The sequence below is a fragment of the Eulemur rufifrons genome, chromosome 5 (genome assembly GCF_041146395.1).
Source record: "Eulemur rufifrons isolate Redbay chromosome 5, OSU_ERuf_1, whole genome shotgun sequence".
NCBI classification, from domain to species: Eukaryota; Metazoa; Chordata; class Mammalia; order Primates; family Lemuridae; genus Eulemur; species Eulemur rufifrons.
This window is the reverse complement of record NC_090987.1, coordinates 152,133-172,219: the sequence shown is the minus strand read 5'-3', so window position 1 is coordinate 172,219 and position 20,087 is coordinate 152,133. Positions and strand designations below refer to the sequence as shown.

General features: G+C 56.7%; 1 protein-coding gene across 1 annotated transcript in view; it reads left to right on the top strand.

The window, feature by feature from the left end:
- Positions 1-18,345, top strand: part of NFATC1 (nuclear factor of activated T cells 1) — an 82,267-nt gene extending 63,922 nt beyond the window's left edge. The window contains exon 10 of the mRNA XM_069468329.1: positions 16,572-18,345. Within this exon, the coding sequence (XP_069324430.1) occupies positions 16,572-16,621 (50 nt within the window). The 3' untranslated portion in view covers positions 16,622-18,345. The remainder of the gene's footprint in view (positions 1-16,571) is intronic.
- Positions 18,346-20,087: the final 1,742 nt, after the last annotated feature.

Sequence of the window (20,087 nt, the reverse complement as noted above, 5' to 3'; positions counted from 1 at the left end):
AGGCAGAATGAACCCGCCGGTCCCCACAGGCTGCTTTGCCCCGGGCAGTGCACGAGGGATCCGACCCCCACCCCTCAGGAGCTGCAGGGGACCAGTTTAGACCACGGCAGCGACGTCACCCATGTGCAGACAGTCCAGGGTGGCCCGATCAGTCACAGGCTGAACACGGGGCACCAGCCGCGGCTGGGGGGCTTCGGGTCATCCGGCAGCACTTTTCAGGGGAACAAAGATGGGCTGTGTCTCGGGCAGCCTCGTGCTGTGCTTGGTCTCCCCGGGAAACGCAGCAGGGGAGGCGGAGCCGCCGCAGGCGAGGTGCGTCCAGGCCGGGTCCCCAGGTCTGCTGGGCAGAGAGCTTCCTGCAGGACACGGCAGGCACACGGGGACACGGCCCGTGTCCCACAGAGTGCGCCCTGCCGGCTGCCGTCAGACATGTCCGGTCCCGGGAGGGGGCTGGACGGGGTCTCGGGAAGCCGCGGTCACCCAGCACGGCCTCGCGCTGCGGCAGCCGCGGGGACGCGTGCGGCTGCGCAGTCAGCGTGCGCGAGGGCGGCGCTGGCGACCCGATTCAGGCCCGGGGCCGCGGTAACGCGCAGTTGCAGAAACCACGGCGCTTCCTGCCGCTCGCAGCCTCCTGGCACCTGAGCGCGGTTGATGAATGGCTCATTAGGCGCAGTGCTGGAATGGCCGCGGCAAGGATCAGTAATTGCATAATCAATACCGAAATTCAATCTCCAGATTTTCCTCGCCGGGTCGGTGTGTCCTGAGGACCAGGCGCGTCCTGCCCACCTGCTCTCCTGACCGTCGCCCTCCCTCCTGCGGCTTTCGGGGTTAGGAGTTTGGGCAGCAGCTAGAAACAGGTTCTGCTGTCGGCAGCGTCATCCACGCCCGTGGGTAACGGCAACCCTCAACCCTCGGGGTTCCTCGGCCCCCTGGGGGGTGGATGCTGAGAGCCGGGAGGACACAGTGCCGTGGCGTAGGGGACAGCGTCACGGTGTGGCCTGCTCAGCACAGGCAGGAGGAGGCCTGGCCCTGCAGGACAGAGCTGTGGGCCTGGGACGCCGCTCCGGAAACGCCTGCTCCGGCTGCAGAACAGGGAGCTCATTAGTGGGACTTAGGACGGCGGGCCTCAGGGAGCCAGGTGGCAAGATGCGGAGGTGACCTCGTGAGAGCGGGTGGCATCTGCACCCAGGAGCGGCAGTGGCCGGGGAGGGGATGGACGGGCGTCCAGGACCCACGGGGGCGTTGGCAGGACTCGGGACTTGACTGGGGGCTCCGGGAGCAGTGGGGGAGGCAGGACAGGAGGGGACCCGGCAGAGAGGCCACAGCTGTCCGTGGGGCCTGGGTCGGCACCAGATGCAGCAGGGCCCTTGCGGGGGACAGGCCTCTGGGAGCCAGGTCCTTGTCGGGGTTTTGCGGAGCCACAGCTGGGCCAGGAGAGGGAGCCCTGCGGAGTGGCCCTCAGCGCTGGCGGGAATGGGGGCAGGTGCGAGGGTTGGTGGGGGGACTGAGTGTGGCCCTGAGGGACCGCACCGCGTGTTTGGACGCCGTGGACTGCTCTAGGAAAACATTCATTGCCACGGAAGCCTGGGCCCCACCAGGCCCTGAAGCTTTTCCACGTCCTGAACATCAGACTAGTTCTGTTATCCACCAGCACGAAGCCCACCCTCCCGCACCCACGTGCCCCTGCCCCGAGCGTCTGCTGGCTCTGGGTCTTTCTAGACAGCCTTCCGAAGGGGACGGCCGCTCTCGGCTGGGCACCGCGTGAGCGGCGGTGTCTGTGGCCCCAGCAGATCCGAGACCGTCCCTGGCTCCCAGCTGTGTTGCTCTGACGCGTCCTCCAGCAGGAGAGGCCCTGGCCCTGTGCCTTCGCGCAGAGCATGGCCGTGGGGCACCTGGGGGCCGCGTCTCACCCCTCTCTCAAGTTCTCTGTCACCCTTGGTTGGGGAGGGTCTGGGGGACTCTCGTGCTCCCTGCGCGCCCTGGGAACAGACTCAGGGTCACTGTGTCCTTGAAGTAACAGACGCTGTGTGTGGACGCAGGGGTGGGGGTTCGGACCGTGGGTCCCACCGACACAACGGCCCCCCCCACCCCGCCCCCTGCTGCCGCCCAGCATCTGGGCCTGGCGATGGTGCGCGGAGACGTGTCATGGTCTCACAGGACGTTAGACCTGTGCACTGCGAACACTGACAGTGAAGTCGGAGATCTCCGTGGGTGTCATTTTAATTCCTACCTCGACAGCTGACACCACCCCCACCCCAACCGCTGTGCGGGCTCCGAGGGGACACGAGCCGCAGGAGAGGCAGGTGACAGCCGCCCCACACCTGCAGGCCTGCGCCGACCGGCGACGCCCAGACCCGGCTTCCCTGGCGTTGTTCTCCGTCCACTTCCCACTCAGCCCCACGCCCGTGTCCCCAGTGCCACGTCACCCCACACCACGTCACCCCAGTGCCACGTCACCCCACACCACGTCACCCCAGTGCCACGTGACCCCAGTACCACGTCACCCCCACACCACGTCACCCCACACCACGTCACCCCCAGTGCCATGTCACCCCACACCACGTCACCCCACACCACGTCACCCCACACCACGTCACCCCCAGTGCCACGTCACCCCACACCACGTCACCCCACACCACGTCACCCCACACCACGTCACCCCAGTACCACGTCACCCGAATACCATGTCACCCCACACCACGTCACCCCAGTACCATGTCACCCCACACCACGTCACCCCAGTACCCTGTCACCCCAGTGCCACGTCACCCCAGTACCCCATCACCCCAGTGCCCCATCACCCCAGTGCCACGTCACCCCAGTGCCACGTCACCCCACTGCCCCGTCACCCCAGTGCCCCGTCACCCCAGTGCCACGTCACCCCACTGCCACGTCACCCCACTGCCACGTCACCCCAGTACCCTGTCACCCCACACCACGTCACCCCAGTACCACGTCACCCCAGTACCACGTCACCCCCAGTGCCCCGTCACCCCAGTACCACGTCACCCCAGTACCACGTCACCCCCAGTGCCCCGTCACCCCCGTGCCCCGTCACCCCAGTGCCACGTCACCCCAGTGCCACGTCACCCCAGTGCCCTGTCACCCCACACCACGTCACCCCACACCACGTCACCCCAGTACCACGTCACCCCAGTACCACGTCACCCGAGTACCACGTCACCCCCAGTGCCCCGTCACCCCAGTACCACGTCACCCCAGTGCCCCGTCACCCCAGTACCACGTCACCCCACACCACGTCACCCCAGTGCCACGTCACCCCAGTGCCCCGTCACCCCAGTGCCCCGTCACCCCAGTGCCACGTCACCCCACACCACGTCACCCCAGTACCACGTCACCCCAGTACCACGTCACCCCAGTACCCTGTCACCCCACACCACGTCACCCCAGTACCACGTCACCCCAGTACCACGTCACCCCCAGTGCCACGTCACCCCAGTACCACGTCACCCCAGTACCACGTCACCCCAGTACCACGTCACCCCCAGTGCCCCGTCACCCCAGTACCACGTCACCCCAGTACCACGTCACCCTCAGTGCCCCGTCACCCCAGTACCACGTCACCCCAGTGCCACGTCACCCCACTGCCACGTCACCCCAGTGCCACGTCACCCCACACCACGTCACCCCAGTACCACGTCACCCCACACCACGTCACCCCACACATCACCCCAGTACCACGTCACCCCAGTACCACGTCACCCCACACCACGTCACCCCAGTACCACGTCACCCCAGTGCCACGTCACCCCACACCACGTCACCCCAGTACCCTGTCACCCCAGTACCACGTCATACCACACCACATCACCCCAGTGCCACGTCACCCCGTACCATGTCACCCCCAGTGCCCCGTCACCCCAGTACCCTGTCACCCCAGTACCCTGTCACCCCAGTACCATGTCACCCCAGTACCATGTCACCCCACTGCCACGTCACCCCAGTGCCACGTCACCCCAGTACCACGTCACCCCAGTGCCACGTCACCCCAGTGCCACGTCACCACCTAGTACCACATCACCCCAGTGCCACGTCACCCCAGTACCATGTCACCCCAGTGCCACGTCACCCCCCCAGTACCACGTCACCCCACACCACGTCATGTCACCCCAGTACATCACCCCACACCACGTCACCCCACACCACGTCACCCCACACCACGTCACGTCACCCCAGTACCACATCACCCCAGTGCCACGTCACCCCACACCACGTCACCCCAGTACCATGTCACCCCACGGCACTCCTGAGAGTCTCGGTGCCGCCCCTAAACTTTTTGTATTATGTCTTCAGTTTTTTTTAAAAGTTGCATGAAGTTACTTCTTAAAGCCTTGAACACTGATCCTGGAGAGTCCTGACGCTGGGGGGATCAGGGTCCCTGTCCCCAGGACGCAGACGTGTCCGTAGCGCAGCAGCACCAGAGAAGCCGTTTTAAAGGCAACCTCGTCTGTTTCTCTGCGTCTCGGGCTGGTCCCCAGCTGACCCGGGCTTCTCGGCCGTTCCTGGGGCTCCACACAGCTGGGAGCCTCCGCCTGCATCCTGCCACGTGCCAGGTGACGCCAGTGGTGGTCCGTGGAGGCCGAGAGGATGCCCAGGTCCAGGACGGCCCCGGCGTGTGCAGGGCCCATGTGTCCTTTGTGGGCCAAGCCTCAGTCCCTTCTGGGGTGCATGTCCCACCCCAGAGCCTGCTGGTCACCAGCTCTTCCTGGGCCCGGGTCCCTGTTCTGCAGGTGGCATGAACATTCCCGTGCGCAGAGTGGAGCAGTAGCGCGAGGGGTTCCCACAGACGTGCTGCCCACCCAGCTCTTTGGCGGCCACGCTCGCCCACTTTCCCTTTTAGTCGTCCTTGCTGAGGTGTCTAAAAATCAAATCCCCGACCTTTCACCCCCACAGACCTCAGATGCACACACCTTTCTATAGGCAGCCATTTTCTTACAGGGTCACAGTGCGATTTTCACACCTGACGAAGTTGCTGCTAGTTCTGGGGTGGGAAGCAGGTCCCTGTCCCACGAGCGCAGCAGTGGGTGGCCTCGCTGCCACCTGGCACCTGTGTGCGGGACGCCCGTGGCTGGGGGCAGCCGGGGGCGCTCGGCAGGTGCCCCGTGGCCCGAGTCAGCCCTGTGCCCGCGGCTGGCTCCAGGCGGCATGTGACCTCAGCCATCTCCGCCGCCCGTGCCCATCCGCTCCTCGCCCCCCTCGCGCCCAGACGGCGGGAGCCCCTGCGTGTCCGCGGCGGCGGACGGAGGAAGCAAACTCCACCAGACCCACGCCGGTCACCCTGCTCGGTGTCCATTTATTTTACTTTAATGCAGAGGGGCTTTAAAATCTTTTACTTTTTCAATTCTGTAAATTCTGATTGAATGTGGGGCACACGGAGGGCACTGGGAAAATGCTCGCTGGCGCTCGTGATCCGCGGGGAGGACAGGGACCCGGCGGCCTCCCCGGCCCAGGGCCCCGCGGCGGGAGTTTCCGTGGGCGTCTGCGCTGTCGCGGCTAAATGCGGAGGCAGGAGCTTCGGCACGAACGTCGCTCGGCCGAATTGCTGACGCCGCGTAACCGCGCTCGCCCGCCGGCCCCACATCCAGACGGAAGGCCGGGTGTCATTAAAACCGTGACTTGTTGTCACTCCCCCCAACTGCCCCGTCCTCTCCTTCCAAAAATAGCAGGCCCTGTGGCAGCGGCTTGTTATGATAAAAAGATAAAAATAAGGCTGAAGCAGGTCCAGGACACCCAAGGTAACACAAAAACTTACTTTTTAATGAAACTTGAGAAACTGATATTTTCCACTGCCTCACAGAGCATCCTTGAAAACAATCAGAAAGTGAGGCAGGATTTGGGTGTCACAGCTCTGCACTTTCAGAGTCACGGTGCTGCGGCACCTCGTGGCAGCGTCTCTGCTGTTCCCGCCGTGTCCAGGAGGCAGCTCCTGGCGGTGCCAGGGCAGCCCAGAGAGGCCGTGGCGGACAGACGGCACCGCCAGATCCACGTGGACTTGTGAAGGGGACGCGTGTGTGGCACTTTCTAAAGGTGGCCTCTTCTTGAGAAGCCAAAAAGCCCACGAGAGGCAGCCTCTTGACACTCACCCCGAGCCGTCTCTGCATCAGAACGAATGTGCTCACAGTGGAACAAGAGCATTTCTCTTCTGCTTCCTATTTTCTTATCTGTAATTTGTGGCTTTGATCTATTTTTATGTGCTTAGCTCATATCTACTATAATACCTGAGTAAGAACCAAATAAGTCTAAATGTGTATATCAAATGGAAAAATGGAAAGCTGTGTACTCAGCAATTCATTGAAACCACAAAAGAGTGAGCAAATACATCTATCATAACCCTTCATAATGAAAGTCACAGCAGTGAAAATCTATATGTTCATTAGGATTTTCAACCACCACCAAATGGCTTTCTTAGCCCAAGAATTATTAGATACTGTAAAAGTTGGTACAGCAACCGTAATTTGGTTACTTCTTAGAAGTGAGTTAAGAATAGGATTTGGCCTGAGGTGTTTCTGGCTGTACTTGTGTCCACCCAAATTACTGTCCTCTTAGGTGACAAGACCAACCGTAGCTAAAGGTGGGTTTCCCGGGAAGGTTAAGCAAATACTTTTTATAATTATCCTTTCGTTATAGGACTGGAAAGAATGCCCTGCTTGTTTTATTTTGCTCTTCAAAAAGTTATTTTGGCTTTCCCTTAAAAATAATATTTTTGAGAACTTGTCATCCGTAAGGAGTACGCGCTTTTCTGTCTTAGAGGAGAGTGGACTAGGCGAGTTCAGCTGCCTCTGCGCCACGTGGGTACTGGTGCCGTGTGACCTATGAGATCGGGGGGAGAATCTGTGAGACGTGACACAGTGTGGGGCGTGGCTGTGGGACAAGGTGACAGGGACAGAATCCCGGCTGGACCCCTGTAGTGGAACCATCAAGCCCCTTAAACCATATTGCTTTGATTTAAAGGAAAATGACAGTTCTCTTTATTAAAGAGCGATGTTATAGTGTATTCTGATACCAGGGATGAAAAAATGGCTATGTCCCCGTGGTTAGTTTGCGAAGCAGTTGCAGATAAATATTTTTAGAGTTAAAATTCATGGTACAGTTGGTTTCCTTATCGGAACTGACATACCTATTGGAAAAGAGGAAGATGCTTTTAACTGTTGTATGCAATTAAGCTAGTAGGTACCTAGACCAACAAACATGTTTTTTAAAAATTGACTCAAAGTATTTTTTTGTAAAGGATGGTTTTATTCCTGTTAATTTAACTTTTTAAATACAAGGATTAAATAGTGGGTCTGGGTTAACATTGCTGAACCATATTTCTTACTTGTTAAGCTCACATTTGGTTCCTAAGAAAATTCTAGCACTGCCGCTCCTGGTTCTTGGCTTCCCTGCAGCCTGCAGGAGGCCACCCAGCCCAGTGCGCCTGACGTGGGCCGGTGGCCACCCACGCTCGGCAGGACGGGTCCTGCTGTGGGAAAGGGTCGGAGCTGACCCCACAAGCCCCCGGCACCTGGGTGACCAGCAGAGGCAGCTCAGCTGCGTCGGAACAGATTTTTCCCCTGTTTTGCTGGTCGACACTCGTGACTGCGTCCGGCGAGAGGCATGGTTGGTCCTCTGTGACAGAGGGGAAAGGCAAAGCTAGTGTTTGCATTAACGTGAAAACCTCATGCAGATTATTTCTCTGGTAACGACAGGAATTCACGCACATTGCAGGAAATTTGGAAACAGGGTGTGAAGAGGAGCCATTGTCGGCCGGCGCCTGCAGCGCCCGCGGCTGCACGTAAGCCTCAGACCCCTCGGCCGCCGTGTCTCCATCTTCCTTCCCGACAGTCTGGAAACTGAAAGTTCCCCAGGAAGTGCTAGTGGCCATGCGCGTATCTTTCTTTTACGAGAAGGTTGACTTAGAGCATCTAAGAGCTTTGGATTGATGGAATTTTTTTAGCACATTGTTCTGCTGAATAGGACATGGACCTGGGAGAGCCTCGGGTCCCCGAGAAGCTGCCACTCCGCACCCGGGGCCCATCCGGCAGGACCACACCCCCCAGCACTGTGCGGTGGGCTGGGCTCCCTGTGGGGACTGGCCGGCTCCCAACCGCTCTGATCTGTCTTCAGAACGAGGCCAGGAAGAAACCGTCTCCCCAGGGAGCTGTACAGGTCGCCCCGCAGGTGGCATGTTTTGTCACCCCTGGTTGGGGGCCTCTGGACCAGGTTGGGGGGGTGCACCTGTGCCGCAGGCAGCTTGTTTCCCTGACGGGACCGATGCGCAGTAGCTGGTTTCTCCCCCAACTCGCAGAGCAAGCAGGGGTCCAGTCAAGCCCCGTCAGAGACTCTGCCTCCAGGCCTGGCAGGGGGAGGGCTTGCCAGGCCCCAGAGGACTCGGGCAGGACGGGAGCACCCGGGCCCTGGAAGACTCAGGGGCAGGACGGGAGGACCCGGGCCCTGGAGGACTCAGGGGCAGGACGGGAGCACCAGGGCCCTGGAGGACTCAGGGGCAGGATGGAGGACCGGGGGCCGTGCTCCCATTTTATTCTGTGGGGTCTGGGCAGGTGCGGAGCCGTCCCGTTCTATCTTCCAGAAAACGGGCTCAGAGCCTCGGCCAGCTGCCCCGTCGGTGGCCGCTCACAAACTTGTGAGCCACAGCTTGAACAATATGGCAGGAAGGTAGAGTTTCAGTCTGAGAAAAGTCAGAAAACCCTCAGAGATGTTGGCTTCAGTGGGGCTGTCCTGGGAGATAGAGTCAGGCAGTTTCTAAAGCAGACACCACCTGGAGATTTTCCTGTGTCATTTTTGCCACTTTTGGAGGAATTGCTCTTTCTTCTGTGTTTGTTCGTGTTTTAATTCTGACCACAGACGTCCTGGGCTTTGCTTCTGTAGTTATCCCTTCCTGTGGCAGCTGAAGTGACAGCGCTGTCACTTTGTGCAGGGTCTCTGCTGTTACCGTCTGATGCAGAAGTGCACGATCACTTCTGCACGTGGGTGGGGAGCAGGGCCGTCGACGGGGGGATCCCGGGCCAAGCTCCGTGGGCCAGGCCACAGCAGAGCCGGCCGGAAGGGCAGGCCGGGGGGCCGCAGCCCGGAGGGAAGACGTTCTGGCGGGCGGCGGAGGGGCCGCTCTGACGGCAGGTCAGCAAACCGACCCAAGCTGCTGGAGCGCCTGGATGCAGCAGGGAACCCCGGAGCCCCTCGGGCCCGGGGCCTTCGCCGGAAGCCTCCGCCAGCCCTTTTCACATGAGAGCCTTAGAATTACCTACTTGCTGCCGGGATTCTTGAATGAAATTTCTGAGATAGTATCAGCAAAACCCTCTGGCCTTTGAAGAGCAATTGGCCTGTTTTGCAGCTTGTCTCAGAGCGAAGGAGGTGCCCACTGCCTGCCCTCTGTCCTTGCTGCCACCCGGACCCGTGCAGTGCCTTTGGTGGCCGCCTTCTCCTCAGCCCCCTCCCCTTTGAAGGGATTTTTAAAGCACATGAAAGCTAGTATAGGAGAAATGACTGAAAAAACAGTCATTTAGCCAAAACAGGAGAATGCCACGTTTGTCTGTGTGGCGTGGTGGAGGGGGTGTGTGCTGGTGTTTTGCTTTGTTTTAAGAGAGGCACACCACAGAAAAGGAAAGTAGCAAAAAGTACACCGCTTAATCTTTCCTCCTTTCAGCGACACCAAACGGGGAGCACCGAGTGCCTGGCGGGCGGAAGCAGTGAGGACAGACGAGGGATGGGCGGTGGGTAAACTGCAGGACGGAGGGCGGGGGCTCAGTGCGGGGGGCTGCCGGGCAGGGCCAGAGTCCTCGTGTCCCGTGTCCCTGCTCCCTCCCAGGCACCAGCCAGGGGCCCCGCCCAGCCCTGCCACATCTTACTCTCCATTTGCCAGGGGGACCCCCAGGCACCAGTCCGGAAGGGCCAGGGGGCAGTTGGCAGAGCAGGTGCAGGGTGGGGCTGGCCCCAAGCCCAGCTCACCCAAGAGGGTCTCGGCCTCGTCCCGTCAGCTCCAGGACCGTGGGCGGCTGTTCCCACTTTCTGGGCCTTCCGTGATCTCTCCGTGGACAAACCGGCAATTACAACACCGGCCTGTACCCCCTCCCAGCACCGCACACGGACCACACGCAGCGTGTGAGCAGGTGCTTCAGAAGCCGCGAAGCGCTGAATAAATGTTGGATGAGTAAGTAGTTTGCTCATGCCTTAAAGTCTGAGATCCTTAATTGCTCTCAGGAACCAAGAATTCAGAAATGTGGGGAAACGTTGCTTAAAAGCTGGGCTTTGCGAGAGGGAAGATAGAAGAAAGAATGTTCAAACTCTCCCGGTCCTTTGGTTTGCGTTCTTCACAGTATAGTCATATAAAAACCCATGAGTGAAACCTAAGAGATGAACCGTAGATATTTCACTACAATGCGATGATCAAAAAGAAGAAACTGATTATGTGAAAGTACAAACATTTTACTTTAGAAAGGACATTTCTCATTACAATTGGATTTGCATGGCGCATTTGTGAATCGCTGAGAGGTCACATGTGGTGTTAGGAAAGTTACAGGTAATGGCACATAGGTGACAAGCCATTGCCTGGGCTGTGTACTTCTTAGTTTTTATATTTTTAAAAATGCTGATTTCCCGTTTCACTCAATTCCAGATCTGTGCATAGTGGTGGGTGTGATTGTGGGGTGCAGAGGGGGGGTACAGGGGTGCACATACGCACCCCACACACGCACACATCCCGGATCAAAACAAGGATTCACACTGCCAACCACGAGTGTTAGAAAAAAACAATAGTTTCCATCTTAGGAGCATTTTAGAGAAAAATCAAATATAAGGGAAAAAACCCTTCTTATTAAATTAAGCTGTGGTATAACAGCTCACCACATCCTGTTGCAGGGACATCTGACGCTGAGCAGGGCAAAGGTTCCTCTTTCGGGTCTCTGACGAGTCATGAAGGCCACATGTTACCTGAGTTCAAAATACTTCTCTAAAGGAAACAGCGTGTGTCGGTGGAAAAGCTGAATAAGAAGATGGAAATTATCAGCAGAGAGAAGACGGTGTGGGAAACCGTAGGTGCCGTCGTCCCGGAGAGAGAAAGCCACCCCCAGATAACCCGCACACGGCCCCAGCCGCAGCCGTGGGCCTCGGAGCCGTGACCTCATGGAAGAGAAGTGGTCGAGGGGAAGGAGCAGGGTGCCCGGCCCGCGTTCGCCCTCCGCCCGGTGGCCACGCGGCCTGAGACCTGCCCCTCAGCAATGCGCCGCAGCCTTCTGTGCCAAGCACACGTGGCCTTCATGCCGGCCAGAGGGCGGCTTCACTGCTGTGCCGCCCGTGGTGTGCAGACGGCTGCGTGAAGCGCCATCCCTTGCACGGTCGGTCGTGTGGCGGCACCGCCTTCAGTTGTGCGCACAGTTGTGTGGGGTGTCGCCATCGTGTGGTGGTGTCATGCTTGTGTCTTCGCTTTCTGTCTGCTGCTGCCGCGGGGGACTTAGGGAAGCTGCCCCAGGACGTGAGAGGTGGTGTCAGGGCTCGTGCTGGACGTCCCTCTAACATCTGAACGCTGTGAGGCTGGGAGGAGAGCACTCCTGCCCCCCAGCTCTGCAGCCCTCGGTGTTGGGGCACCCCATGGTGTCTCACCTGGAACGCCCTGACAGCAGTGGGGGGTGGCTGGTGCTCCCAGATTTCGGTAACAGCCCCAAAATAGATGGAGAAGCAGAGAACCTGTGTGGTGCATGGCATGGCCACCAAGGTGACCCTGGAGGGCTGGGGACATGCTGAGTGATTTCCCAGCCACCCACCGGGGCTCTCCCAGGGAAGCTCAGGTGCCCGTGGGCTGCGGGGGAAGCCCGTGCTGCTGTTCTTCCCCTTTCACCTTCACAAGCAGATGTTGTTTGCCTGTGGTCAGGACCACCATGACTAACTAGAAGATTCTAACCACTTTGCTACTAACACGGGACAGCTACTAACTATGACATCAGGCATCCTGCCCTGCACAGAACATCACTCCAACCTAACACCTGACACTCCATCCATCCATCGTTGTGACCCGCAGTCCTCCTTCCATCTGATCATTAATACCCCCAGACATCACTCTGTGCTGTGATTATTATCTTCACACCACCCTCCATCCATAATTACTACCTAACACCTCAGTCCATCCACCATTATTACCCTCAGACCTCCCTCCGAGCATCCATTACCTGACACTGCCCTCGATCCATCACTATCACCCTCAGACCTCCCTCCTCCATCATTATTGCCCCCAGAACTTTCCCTACCATCATTATTGCTCTAAACCCTCCAACCATTCCATCATTATTACACTCAGACCTCCCCCATCCGATAATTATTACCTCAGAACTCCCTCCAACCATTATTATTACCTCAGACCTTCCTGGACCCACCATTATTACCTCAGACCTCCCTCCTTTTATCATTATTGCCCTGAGACCTCACTCCATTCGTCGTCATCACCTCAGACATCCCTCCTTCCGCCATTATTGCCCACAGACCTCCCTCCAGTTCCATCATCATTACCTCAGACCTCCCTCCTTTCATCATTATAACCTAAGACCTCCCCCCATCCTAATCTTAGTACTTCAGACTTCCCCCATGCCATCATTAGTACCTCAGACCACCCTACAACAGTGGTTATAACCTCAGGCCTCCCTCAATCATGATTATTCTCACACCTTCCTACATCCATCATAATTACCTCAGACCTGCCTCCTTCCATCATTATTACCTCAGGATTCCCCAATCCCATCATTATTACCCTTAGATGTCCCACCATCCCACCATTTTTAACCTCAGACCTGCTTTACCCCATCATTATTAACTCACAACTCCCCCATTGCATCATTATTACCCTCAGACTTCCCTCCAGTTCCATCATTATTAACCTCAGACCTCCCTCCATCACATCATGATTACCCTCAGACCTTGCTCCAGTTCCATCATTATTGCCCTCAGACCTCCCTCCATCCCATCATTATAACATTGAGACATCCTTCCATCCATAATCATCACTTCAAACCTTCTTCCATCCCATCATTATTAAACCTATACCTCCCTTGATCCCATCATTATTACCTCAGGCCTCCCTACAGTTCATCATCATCACCTTCATACCTACCTCCATCCCATCATTATTATCCTCAGACCTCCCTCCATCCCATAATTATTACCCTCAAACCTGCCTTGATCCCATCATTATTAACCCCAGACCTGCTTCATCTCATCATTATTGCCCCCAGACCTCCCTCTGTCCCATCATTAACCTCAGACCTGCTCCTCCCATCATTATTACCTCAGACATCCCTCATTCCATCATTATTACCCTCAAACCTCCCTCCAATTCCATCATTATTACTCTCAGACCTCCCTCCCTCCGATCATTATTACCCTTAAACCTCCCTCCTTCCCATCGTTATTACCCTCAGACCAGCTTCATCCCATCATTGTTACCCTCATACCTCCCTCCAACCCATCACGATTACCCTCAGACCTCCCTCTAATGCCATCATTAAACCCTCAGAACCCCTCAGTACCATCATTATTGCCTGCAGACCTCCCTCCAATTCCATCATTATTACACTCAGGCCTCCCTTCCTCCATCATTATTGCCCTCAGACCTCCCTCAAATTCTATCATTATTGCCCTCACACCTCCCTGCGTTATCATTCGTACCTCATACCTCCCTACATGCATCGTTACTATCTCAGACCTCCTGCCATACACCATTAGTATCCTCAGCTTTCCCTCTGACCATCATTATGACCTCAGAGTCCCTCCATCCCATCATTGTTAACCTCAGGCCTCCCTTGATCTCATCATTATTACCTCACATGTCCCTCCAACCCATCATTAGTTCCTCATACCTCCCTACATGCGTTATAATTATCTCAGACCTCCCTCTGTCCACCATTAGTACACTCATACTCTCTTCCAACCATCATCATTACCTCAGACCTCCCTCCATCCATCATTATTGCCGTCAGACCTCCCTCCAACCCATCATGATTACTCTCATACCTCCCTCCAATTCTATCATAATTACCCTCAGACCACTCCCATCCCATCATTATGACACTCAGACCTTCTTCATTCCATCACTTTTACCTCAGACCTCCCTCCATTCATCCTCATTGCCCTCAGACCTTCCTCTATTATTCATCATTACCCTAGACCTCCCTCCTTTCATCAATATTACCCTCAGACTTCCCCATCCCATCATTATTCCCTCAGACCTCCCCATCCCATCTTTAGTACCTCAGATTTCCCCCATCCTATCATTATTATTCTCAGACCTCCCTCCTTTCATCAGTATTACCCTCAGACCTCCCCATCCCATCTTTAGTACCTCAGACCTCCCCATCCCATCTTTAGTACCTCAGACCTCCCTCCATATGTCGTTGTTACCTCAGACCTTCTTTCATTACATCATTAATACCCGACAACCTCCCTCTATCCATTTTGGTTACGCCTCACACTGCTTCCCACCTGTCACAGTTGGTAGTAGAATGTTGTTTTGGTATCATTCATTATTGATACTCCAGTGGGGATGACCAGAGTCACTGTAACACACTTGTTGGTTTCCGCTGGTGTCTTGAGTCGTGCCATTTCTCCTGCCTCGTTGTCAGTGTCCAGGTGCAGGCGTGCTGACCAGGAGTGCGGAGGGGTGCTCCTCTGAGCGTCCTCCTCCTCTGGTAACCTAATCCTGGCAGTGATCCCTGGAGCCCAGCTGGACCCAGCCTGCCAGCTGTTGAGAGGGGTGCGGGTGCGTGGTGCTGTGCCACGTGGCGGGGCGCTGTCCTGAGGGTGCGCGCAGCCTGTTTAGCAGAGGACAGCCTCCCTGCTGTGTGCTCTGCACCTCCTCTGAGGGTGTGAAAACCCTCTTTGCTTGGTATAGAGTAACCCTAATTGTAGCCTTCCCAGCTAAGACCTTAGAGAAACTCTAGATTCAATGATTTTTCTTTGTCAGAATGTTCTTTGATGTGGCAAAGTGTGAATTAGACATGTGCCTCTTTCAGAAGCCTAAGCCCGTGCAATTCGAAAGCAGAGTTACATCTGCTCCCTTTCCCGGCCGTTCCTGCCTGTGCCTGCAGAACCCAGCACCACACAGCAGTGAAGGCCCGAGATGGCCACGCTCGGCCTGTGGCTCTCAGGCAGGGTGGTGGCTCGCACTGCGCAGGGAAGAGAGCCTTCCTGTCTCTTCCACGGGCACCTGCCGCTGAGGGTTTCTCAGGGCTGTGCAGAGGCCGAGCAGCTGCCGCCGACTGTCATGGAAAGTGCCCGGAGCTAAGGCGCTGCCCGCGTGCACTCCAGGGACAAGTTGAGTCCTGAGCGCTCGGCCAGAACAGCCTGGGAGCACCTGGGCCTTGTCTCCTTGTCAGTGTCTGGGGAGGGAGGGAGCCCGAGCACCTCTGTGCCGCGTCCTGCGTCCTGCGCTCAACAGCCAGTCCCACGACGGGCGGGGACTCAGCGCTCCCTCTGAGGAAGCTGGCTGGAAGCCGCGTGTGCCACTTGGCCTTTGTGAAGAGCCAGGACCCCTTGTCCTCTGTGGGCACCATGGGGGGTAGAAACAGCCGGCTGGGTCTGGCCAGGGCGCCTCTGGGCGAGCACATGGTCCGGGTGTTTGCCGTGCCAGCCGGGCTCCCTCTGGAGCTCCGTCCAGGGCATCCTGCTATCGGCTCCCATGACACAGTTCCTGGTTCCCCCAACTGCGTTTTATTATTGTTATTCTTAAAAATGGGGGAGGGGGTGTTGAAAGGGACTTCAGGGCCAGGAGGGGGGTGATGAAATGCACACCCACTAATTACTCCAGGAAGCCGCCCTTAGACAGGCCGGGGCCTTTGCAGAAACACGTGGAGTTTATCTGGGCACAGGGCGCCCCAGCCCATGGCAAAGGGAAGCCGGGCAGTTCCGTGACGTCAGACTCTGTTAGGAAAACGGGACGTGGTGACAGCCTGCCTGGTGACATTTCCCGTATCTCAGGGCCAGTCAGGTGGCGGCTGGAAGCAGGGGTGGGGGGAGCGGAGCTCGCTGCGAGTCCTCCCATTTCCTCCCCGCCTGCCAGAATCGCAGGCTGATAGTGGACGTCGCCAGTGCGGGGGGCCCTATGACGCGAGCCCCCGTGGGGAGATGGGGAGGGAAGGAAGACCCTCCATCTCTCCCAGCCTCTGGGCGGCCTCGGAGACGCTGTTGTGTGGTGCTGGTGTGTCTGCTTTACAAACTTCTGGAGACGTCAGCGTGTGGCCTCCTGCCCTGCAGCAGACGAGCACTGTGGCCGCGGTCGGCACCTGAGCGTGGGCAGAGACCACGCACACCGCCAGAGACCCGTCCGCACCATGCTGCGGAACACGCGGTCACTCTTGGGACCGACGGCTCCTGCACCAGGGCGGCCAGGCGCTGGCGAGCGGGTGGCACTGGCTCCGGCACTCGGGCAGGAACCAAGCGGGGAGCGGAGCGAGGGTTCCCTGGGAGATGCCGCGTCAGGGCCGAGCGTAACTCCTTAGCGTGTCTGTGTCACGTACGGGTGTTTGGCTGTAGAGTCCTGTTTCCCTAACGCTCTCTCAACCTGTGTTTTCTTGCAGTAAATGAAATCATACGGAATGACCTCTCCAGCGCCAACACCCATTCGTAGCCGCCGCGCTGGAGTTCGCACAGTTCAATGCGGAAGTTGAGCTTCAGCAGAGACTTTTGTCTAAATAAATGGAACACACACCTGGTACCACTCAGCGCTTCCAACTGCCTGCCTGCTGGAGCCGAGGGTTTAGGTTCTGTGTACAGAGAAGTAGCTCTCTGCTGGGAGGCGGGAGGAGGCGGAAGACCACCGCATCTCCTCAAGGAAAAGTCATCTCGAGACGCCGGAGGGTGGCCGGCGGGGCGCGGGCGCAGAAGGCAGTGGAGCGCGTGCCTTTCACGGACGCTTGGACACATGGTCTGACCCCAAGCCACCCTCCTGGCACCCCTGGAGTTCAACACTGGAAGTGCCTTATTTAACCAGCCCTCAGGGCTTCGTGGACTCGTGCGTTGAACTTGCTGCCGTGAGGGTGTGTGCAGGAGCAGCAGCTGTCGGGACATTCTCATTGTGAATTGTTATCCGTTGTATGAATTCGGAGAGTACTGTCGAGCTAAGGGTTGTCAGAGAAACCTAATATAAGTTTCTTACTTTTTTCAGCTTTTCCTGGGCTGTAACATACAATCTTGCACCTCACCCAGTGCATTTTGGAAACCTTCCGACCTGTCATCTCAGCTCTTTCATAATATACTTATTCCTAAGACTGTAGGACTGTTAATAGTAGCATGCTAGGATCTTTGTTTTTAACCTGGCTTCGAACATAGCACAAGTAAGTTGAATAGCACAAGCTAGGTTACCGGACAGACAAGGAACGCTGTCTGTCACAGGCTGGGTCTTGCATTTGCATGTATGTGCACATACAGACATACGTATGAACAGTGGGGGACAGAGACCGTGATGGCCGCCCAGCAAGGGCTTCCACATCAGCAATAACCAGCATCATTCTGGAAAGTGCATCTAGGACCCCACACCTGGCTTCCTACCTGCCCCCTGCGGGGCGTGTCCCCGTCCCCGGACAGCTGTGCACGTTCTCGTCTCACGGGTCACACGAGCACCTCACACAGCCAGGAGAGGTGCGTCCGAACAGCCTCGCTGACCACACGGCCAGACGGGAAGTAGCTGTAAATAACGTCGCAGAAGGAGTGTAATATATTTGTTCAGTTGTAAGATGATTAGTTCACAGAAGCCTTATAGCGCTCTGCTTCATCTAAGAAAACAGTTACCAAAAACAATGTTTTAATATGCAGCAGTGTATAGAATGTTTCCAGATTAGTTACTGTTAATAGATAGCTTAGTGTAGGCTTGACTGCTGCATTTTGTACAATTAACTGCTTATTACACGTTATGACTAGCAGTGACCTAGTATTTCATGTAACCAAAAAGCATGGTTTAATTAAACATGTCTCATAACTGTGCCTTAGCAGCGGGTGCCCCCTGGTGGAACAGGCCTGCACTGCGGCGGCGGCGGGGGCCGCGGCGACCAGTCGCCGAGCAGTCAGGACAGGATGCTCGCAGGAAGAATTCTCTCTCAGACACTCTTCTGTATGATGATGTCTTACTTTTTTAACTCACAGAAAGAAACAGAAACTGAAAGCCATGTCTGTAACACTTGCACATAACTGTGAAGAGCTGAAGGCGTGTGGTGGCGTGTACATATGCCCGGTACTTGGCACCGTCGGAGTTGCATGGGACACCTCTCTGTGGCTGTCACACGAGGTGTCGTGTCGGCTGTCTCTGTAGTTAGAAGCAGACCCAATAAAGCAGCACTTTCCTGCTGGACAGCCCGGTCTGAGAGTGGTTCATGGCAGGCACAGAAAAGTCTCCATGGTTCTTAAGCGTGTTTTCTTTTGTGTGCACTCGTGATCGTCCGGGGAGGTGCTGGACGTGGGGGAGTCTGTGCTGCGGGCGCGGCCGCCGAGCACGGAAGCGCACCCTGCCGGCAGCTCCTCTTCCTCTCCCGTTGGAAGGAAAACCTGCCGTGGAAACGGGCGAGCGTGTGGCAGTTCCCAGGCCCTTGTCTAAACAAAGCGATTCAGAAACGTTCATCCGTCCAGGTGGAGAAGGAACTTGTGCTTAGGCCAAGTATTTTTGCTCAGAGAAATATCCTGGGTGAGGCTTTGGCCACACACATCCTCACACGCGATGGGAGAGCCTGTGGGCGAGAGAATGTGTGTGCTGGGCCGCGAGTGTCGCCCCGCCCAGCTCTCTCCTCGCGGTGGGAAGAGAGTCTCTGGCCTTTCGCGAGTCAAGCGTGAAACCTGCAGCCTCACGGGCATCATCCTTCCTATCTCTCAGAAACAGTGTTTTTTTTTTTTTTTAGACTTTATAAAATGCAAGAATTCCCGTTTCTTTTGCTAAGAGGTTTGCAGGTAGAGCTGAAGTGCTAAGGAAATCGTCATCACCGTAGGCAGTCGGTGCCAATCCACCGAGTTTCTGCACCTGGCGGTGTTTGAGGACGGCTCAGTGGCGGGGCCACGGGCCCTCGCGGCGTGCAGGCAGTGCCGTGATAGCAGGGGGGCGCCGCCAGCCCCGGGTGTGGGTGGCTGGGCCCAGCCGGGGTCCAGCAGACACCGGAGAGTCAGACCCGGAGGAGTGAGGGGGCACCGTCACCTCCTCTGCCGAGAACAGCCTGGGCTGCCGCTTTCTGCCACCAAGAGTTTGCCGGAAGCTCTTAGCTTCAAAGTGAGTTTTTTAAACCCCTGTTTTTCTCAATCCCAACAATATAATTTTATATTCCAAAAATATAAATTTATAAAGTGATGCATGGTTTCTGCAAAAGAAGTTGCGCTTCCGTGAATAACCCCGTTTACTTAGTTACCGTGCCTGTTAGGTAGATTTGGGCAATAAGGGAAATGCACCCGGTCGCTTATTTCTGAGGAGGTTTTGCCGTCGGGAGCTGTGAGTTCGTCCTTCTGGAAAGCTCAGAGGGATGCCAGCCTCACCCCGGCGGCACCGGGCACCTCCCAGTGCTCACTGGCCTCTCTCGGAGACACTGTCCTCGGCGGCAGAAGTCACGGGGGGCACAGACGCGTTTTCCAACACTCATCCTGAGGCCATGTTTGCTTCACCCCTGAGTCTGAGACTGTGTGGGATGAAAAGAAATCTGAAAATACTAGATTTCTCCTCACAGCCAAGTGCAGCCACACGAGACCAGCGTGTGAGGCCCCGACTCTGTGTCTTAGGGTGTCTCGCGGTGTGAACAGCGGGGGCCGCAGCCGACTGCTCCCCGGCCCTCCCAGGGAGCTCCGGACACGCCCGGCCACACTCCCAGACCTCCGGGGACAGTGTCCCCAGCAGTGGCAGCGCACACGGGCTGTTCTCAGTGCTGATAGAATATTGTTGTGAAAGACGTCACGTGCGGAAATAAATAAGCTGCTCTGGAGTCAGCCTGTTTGCAGAGCAGAGACTGCGGGAAGGAAGCTGAGCTGAAGCTGAGATAAAAGGACGTCTTTGAGAGAAGTCCTCAGCTGTTTGGGTTTTTTTAATTGTGAAATTCAGTAAGATGAAATTAACTATTTTAAAGCACGCG